The sequence below is a fragment of the Babylonia areolata genome, chromosome 19, assembly GCF_041734735.1.
Source record: "Babylonia areolata isolate BAREFJ2019XMU chromosome 19, ASM4173473v1, whole genome shotgun sequence".
Lineage (NCBI taxonomy): Eukaryota > Metazoa > Mollusca > Gastropoda > Neogastropoda > Buccinidae > Babylonia > Babylonia areolata.
The window spans coordinates 2,585,015-2,592,514 of NC_134894.1; the positions used below are offsets into that span (position 1 = coordinate 2,585,015).

General features: G+C 44.9%; 1 protein-coding gene across 3 annotated transcripts in view; it reads left to right on the forward strand.

The window, feature by feature from the left end:
• The window catches only part of LOC143293375 (DNA mismatch repair protein Mlh1-like), a 182,461-nt gene that overhangs the window by 7,789 nt on the left and 167,172 nt on the right, over window positions 1-7,500 (forward strand). For all 3 annotated transcript variants that reach the window (XM_076604183.1, XM_076604184.1, XM_076604185.1), the window contains 4 exons: window positions 12-184; window positions 2,595-2,667; window positions 4,309-4,400; window positions 6,711-6,753. In XM_076604183.1, the coding sequence (XP_076460298.1) occupies window positions 12-184; window positions 2,595-2,667; window positions 4,309-4,400; window positions 6,711-6,753 (381 nt within the window). The remainder of the gene's footprint in view (window positions 1-11; window positions 185-2,594; window positions 2,668-4,308; window positions 4,401-6,710; window positions 6,754-7,500) is intronic.

Below are 7,500 nucleotides of genomic sequence, written 5' to 3' on the forward strand. Positions count from 1 at the left end.
TGTGTGTCCAGAAGGAGGACATGGGCATCGTGTGTGAGCGGTTCACCACCAGCAAGCTGCAGAGGTTCGAGGACCTGCAGACCATCGCCACCTACGGCTTCCGTGGGGAGGCCCTGGCCAGCATCAGTCATGTGGCCCACGTCACCATCACCTCCCGCACCCCACAGGCAAAGTGTGCCTTCAGGTGGGTCACCCTGCTGACCTTGTTGTTGTTGTTGTTGTTGTCACCATCACCATCATCTCCCACACCCCACAGGCAAAGTGTGCCTTCAGCTGGGTCACCCTGCTCATGATAGGGGGACTGTGGGGGATGAATTTCATTTTTGTTTTTGAATGTCCAAAAATGAATGTAAATTGAAGTAGACTGATACGAAGTAGCCATCAAACATCATCATCATAGTTTGGTTTATGCGATCTATATTTTGTGCTGGGAAGGTGTGTATTTTGCCCGTACAATTGGAACATGTATGTCAGTATGCTGGAGCTATAGTTTTGTGTTTTTATTACCTGTGCAGTGCCTCACGGCAGAGATTTCTCTCCCACCATGGCGTGCTAAATGTTCCCCAGAATGGCAGCATCCGTCTGTGTTATTGTGGGAATTTTCCTGTCACAAGATCATTAGATTTATGCAAAAATGTCACAGCTGGATAGTGTGTTTGCTTTTCTTTCAGAAAAGTAAAGGTAATATGTATAATATCTTTCAGTAGCTTCCATGCCAGAATTTTTAAAAACTTAAATTAAATTTAAAAAAAAAAGTTTCTGTGACCAAAACTTGCTTAAAAAAATGGTTGTCACTGAACAAAAACTAGGTTTGGCACTAAAAGGGTAAAAGTATTGTCATTAATGTTTTTTTAAATTCCATTCACCTTTATTTATTTTTTTTAGTGTATGACAGTGTTGTGACTGCTGTCAGTGTATGATAGTCACAAACTGCTGTCAGTGTGTGACAGTGTATGATAGTGTTGTGACCGCTGTCAGTGTATGATAGTGTTGTGACCGCTGTCAGTGTATGACAGTGTTGTGACTGCTGTCAGTGTGTGACAGTGTTGTGACTGCTGTCAGTGTGTGACAGTGTATGACAGTGTTGTGACTGCTGTCAGTGTGTGACAGTGATGTGACTGCTGTCAGTGTATGATAGTGTTGTGACTGCTGTCAGTGTATGACAGTGTTGTGACTGCTGTCAGTGTATGACAGTGTTGTGACTGCTGTCAGTGTATGATAGTGACTGCTGTCAGTGTATGACAGTGTTGTGACTGGTGTCAGTGTGTGACAGTGTTGTGACCGCTGTCAGTGTATGATAGTGACTGGTGTCAGTGTATGATAGTGACTGCTGTCAGTGTATGACAGTGTTGTGACTGCTGTCAGTGTATGACAGTGTTGTGACTGCTGTCAGTGTGTGACAGTGTTGTGACTGCTGTCAGTGTATGACAGTGTTGTGACTGCTGTCAGTGTGTGACAGTGACTGCTGTCAGTGTGTGACAGTGATGTGACTGCTGTCAGTGTGTGACAGTGACTGCTGTCAGTGTGTGGCAGTGTTGTGACTGTTGTCAGTGTATGATAGTGTATGACAGTGTTGTGACTGCTGTCAGTGTATGACAGTGTTGTGACCGCTGTCAGTGTATGATAGTGTTGTGACTGATGACAGTGATGTGACTGCTGTCAGTGTGTGACAGTGACTGCTGTCAGTGTGTGGCAGTGTTGTGACTGTTGTCAGTGTATGATAGTGTATGACAGTGTTGTGACTGCTGTCAGTGTATGATAGTGACTGTTGTCAGTGTATGACAGTGTTGTGACTGCTGTCAGTGTGTGACAGTGTTGTGACTGCTGTCAGTGTGTGACAGTGACTGCTGTCAGTGTGTGACAGTGTTGTGACTGCTGTCAGTGTATGACAGTGTTGTGACTGCTGTCAGTGTGTGACAGTGATGTGACTGCTGTCAGTGTATGATAGTGTTGTGACTGCTGTCAGTGTATGATAGTGTTGTGACTGCTGTCAGTGTATGATAGTGACTGCTGTCAGTGTATGATAGTGTTGTGACTGCTGTCAGTGTATGACAGTGTTGTGACTGCTGTCAGTGTATGACAGTGTTGTGACTGCTGTCAATGTATGATAGTGACTGCTGTCAGTGTATGACAGTGTTGTGACTGCTGTCAGTGTATGACAGTGTTGTGACTGCTGTCAGTGTATGATAGTGACTGCTGTCAGTGTATGACAGTGCTGTGACTTCTCTCAGTGTATGACAGTGTTGTGACTGCTGTCTGCTGTCAGTGTATGACAGTGTTGTGACTGCTGTCAGTGTATGACAGTGTTGTGACTGCTGTCAGTGTGTGACAGTGCTGTGACTGCTGTCAGTGTATGACAGTGTTGTGACTGCTGTCAGTGTGTGACAGTGTTGTGACTGCTGTCAGTGTGTGACAGTGACTGCTGTCGGTGTATGACAGTGTTGTGACTGCTGTCAGTGTATGACAGTGACTGCTGTCGGTGTATGACAGTGTTGTGACTGCTGTCAGTGTATGACAGTGTTGTGACTGCTGTCAGTGTGTGACAGTGCTGTGACTGCTGTCAGTGTGTGACAGTGTTGTGACTGCTGTTTCAGGGGCCAGTACAGTGACGGCAAGCTGAAGGAGGCAGTGAAGCCGTGTGCAGGCAACGTGGGAACACAGATCACAGTGGGTGCAGCATGCACTACAACATGTCACTGGCAGAGTGTCGTCGTGTGGCTTCCTTTCTGTCACACACTGATCCTCTGGCACACTGTCTTCCAGCCCACAGTTCTTTAAACAAACAAAACAACAACAACAACAGCAACAACAACAGCAACAACAACAATGACAGCAACAACAACAACAACAACAAAAACAACAACAGCAACAACAACAGCAACAACAAAACAGCAACAACATGAAGACAACAGCAGCATCAGACAGCAACAGCATCAAACAGCTACAGCAGCAGCAACACCAAACATTTTATGTTTACTGGTAATGCAGATGGTTGACATTTATTTGCAAAAAATGAGAGCAGTTCCGTCCATTATTAATTTAGATTTTGTTTGTTTTGGTCAGTCACATTTTACAAATATTCTATTTAGTTTTTATGATTACTGTTTTCTTCTTGTGTATAGTTGATTTTTTTTTGTGTGTGTTTGTTTTGTTTTAAGTTGTTTTTTTAAATTCTTTATCACCACTCATTGATTCAGGAAGGTTTTTTTTGTTTTGTTTTTAAAGATTATTTTGTATTGTTTAATTTCTTTAAATTAATTTTTGGTGTTATTGCTTTTTGTGTTTTCTGAGTATGCCTTTTGGAGAAGTGGAAGCTATTATGTGCTGTCAATTAAGCACGTTGGGTTACGCTGCTGGTCAGGCATCTGCTTAACAGATGTGGTGTGGCGTATACAGATTTGCCCGAACACAGTGACGCCTCCTTGAGTCACTGAACTGAAGTGAACTGTCAGTTTGGGGAAATCATTTTGTCCAGTTCTGAATGGTGGTGTGGTGACAGGGGCTTGGAGCGATGATGATGGCTGACTGATGATGGTGATGGCTGACTGAGGATGATAGTGTGATGATGATGAGGAGGAGGAGGAGGTGGATGGCGATGATGATGCTGATGCTGATGATGATGATGGTGGTGGTGGTGGTGGTGGTGGCTGGCTGACTGATGATGATGAGGAGGAGGAGGAGGATGGTGATGGTGATGATGATGATGATGAGGAGGAGGAGGATGGTGATGATGATGGTGATGATGGTGATGGCTGACTGTTGATGATGGCTGACTGACTGATGATGACGATGAGGAGGAGGAGGAGGAGGAGGATGTTGATGGCTGGCTGATGATGATGACGATGAGGAGGAGGATGATGATGGTGATGGCTGGCTGATGATGATGGTGGTGATGATGATGATGATGATGATGGCTGACTGATGATGATGGTGGTGATGATGGCTGACTGATGATGGTGATGGCTGACTGATGATAATGGTGGTGATGATGATGATGATGATGATGGCTGACTGATGATAATGGTGGTGATGATGATGATGATGGTGATGATGATGGCTGACTGATGATGATGGTGGTGATGATGATGATGATGATGATGATGATGGCTGACTGATGATGATGGTGGTGATGATGATGGTGATGGCTGACTGATGATGATGGTGGTGATGATGATGATGATGATGATGATGATGGCTGACTGATGATGATGGTGGTGATGATGATGGTGATGATGGTGATGGCTGGCTGATGATGATGATGGCTGACTGATGATGATGATGACTACAGTGACTGTACTGTTCATCCAGGTGGAGGACCTGTTTTACAACGTGTCCACACGGCGCAAGGCCCTTCGCAGCCCTGCCGAGGAGCATGCCAGAATCGTGGAGGTTGTCAGCAGGTAGGTGTCATTGCCGCTCCCTGTCTTTTAGTCACCTCACCGTCATCTGGGCGTTGATGACAGAATCAGTCAGGAGGTGGACGTCTGATCCAGTGTTCACCTTTGATCAGGGTTCGAGGCCCCTGTTTCAGCATGGTGTTGTGTCTGAGGGAGAGGAGTTGGATTTTGTGTTGTTACTATTCTTCTTCTTCTTCTTGTTATTATTATGGTCACTCTACATGTAATGCTACATGTACTGGTCATATCTACATCACTACACACACACAGAGGGTCACTCTACATGTAATGCTACATGTACTGGTCATATCTACATCACTACACACACACACACACACACAGAGGGTCACTCTACATGTAATGCTACATGTACTGGTCATATCTACATCACTACACACACACACACAGAGGGTCACTCTACATGTAATGCTGCATGTACTGGTCATATCTACATCACTACACACACACACACAGGGTCACTCTACATGTAATGCTACATGTACTGGTCATATCTACATCACTACACACACACACACAGGGACACTCTACATGTAATGCTACATGTACTGGTCATATCTACATCACTACACACACACACACAGGGTCACTCTACATGTAATGCTACATGTACTGGTCATATCTACATCACTACACACACACACACAGGGTCACTCTACATGTAATGCTACATGTACTGGTCATATCTACATCACTACACACACACACACACACAGAGGGTCACTCTACATGTAATGCTACATGTACTGGTCATATCTACATCACTACACACACACACACAGGGTCACTCTACATGTAATGCTACATGTACTGGTCATATCTACATCACTACACACACACAGGGTCACTCTACATGTAATGCTACATGTACTGGTCATATCTACATCACTACACACACACAGGGTCACTCTACATGTAATGCTACATGTACTGGTCATATCTACATCACTACACACACACAGGGTCACTCTACATGTAATGCTACATGTACTGGTCATATCTACATCACTACACACACACAGGGTCACTCTACATGTAATGCTACATGTACTGGTCATATCTACATCACTACACACACACACACAGAGGGTCACTCTACATGTAATGCTACATGTACTGGTCATATCTACATCACTACACACACACACAGAGGCAGGCGTATCTTCTGGTCATGATGGTCTGGGTTTCTGAGCCCAGAACAGGTGAAGGGAGACAACTCTAGTTTGTAGCAGACGACCCTTGAATTCCCAGTGTCAGTGTGAAGCTGTAGCACTTGTTGACTGTTTTCCTGTGTTGGTTCTGCAAATTTTACAGTTCCAGTTTCAGTTTTAGTTTCTAAAGGAGGCATCAGTGTGTTCGGACAAATCCATATATGCTGCACCACATCTGCTAGGCAAATGCCTGACTGACATCGTAGCCCAACACGCTTAGTCAGGCCTTGAGTGCACGCAGATATATTTGTGTACCTGTTGGAGTGGATTTCTTCTCAGTACAGAATTTTGCCAGAGGACAACACTCTCATTGTCATGGGTTCGGTTTCTCATCTCATCTGAATGACCAGACTTCTTCTTCTGCGTTCACTCGTATGCACACGAGTGGGCTTTTACGTGTATGACCGTTTTTACCCCGCCATGTAGGCAGCCATACTCCGTTTTCAGCAGTGTGCATGCTGGGTATGTTCTTGCTTCCATAACCCGCCGAACGCTGACATGGATTACAGGATCTTTAACGTGTATATTTGATCTTCTGCTTGCATATCTTGACCTGGGAGATCGTAAAAATCTCCACCCTTTACCCACCAGGCGCCGTCACCGTGATTCGAACCCGGGACCCTCAGATTGACAGTCCAACGCTTTAACCACTCGGCTATTGCGCCCGACGTTCAGTTCCATTTTACAGTCAAACGTGGGAGAAAGGATGAGAGTGGGATTTGAACCCCAATGCCACAGGGACCTGATGGAGGACCATGCAGTGCATCAATTGCTTTTTGTTCAAAGCGTCACAGACGTATATTTGCACGTTTTCAGAAGCTGTGTGCCAGTGTGTTTGTTTTTGTTAGTGACAGTTTTGAACAGTGTTAACTTGTTTTGACGTTACAGATATGCCATACATAACGCCAAAGTTAGGTAGTTTTTAACAGAGTTGATTTTGTTTTGACATTACAGATACGCCATACACAACGCCAAAGTTGGGTAGTTTTGAACAGTGTTTGTTTGTTTTGACATTACAGGTACACTATACATAACGCCAAAGTTGGGTAGTTTTGAACAGTGTTGACTTGTTTTGACGTTACAGATACGCCATACACAACGCCAAAGTTGGGTTTACTCTGAAGAAGGTGGGTACCTGGAATCAGCTGGCTGGTCTGTCTGTCTGTCAGTCACTGTGTCTGTCTGTCAGTCACTGTGTCTGTCTGTCAGTCACTATGTTTATTGTAGTTTTTTGTGTAGCATATATGGATCAGTCCACATGGTTTGACACCTCTGTAAAAATGAAACTGAACAGAAGCTGTGTTTTCTGCCTGTCTGTGTTAATTGTAAATAATTTAATGGCACGATGATGTATGCATCGTCACTGTCACATCATGTCATGTGACACTGACATCAAATTGACACCACATCATGTTACTTCACATCACAGCACATCACATCACATCACATAACATCACATGACACATCTTGACACATAACGTCATGTCACATTACACCACACCACACACACCAAACACAACCCCACACCACACCACACCACACCACACCACATCACATCACACCCCACCAGCACACACCACATAACACCACACACCACCATATCACACCACACCACACCACATCACACATCATATCACACCACACCACACACCATGTCACATCACACACCACACCACATCACACCACACCACACCACATCACACACATCACACCATGTCACATCACACATCACATCACACACCACATCACACCACACCACATCACACACCACCCCACACACCACACCACCCCACACACCACATCAAACCACACCACATCACACACCACATCACACCGCCCCACACCACACTACATCACACACCACAACACATCAC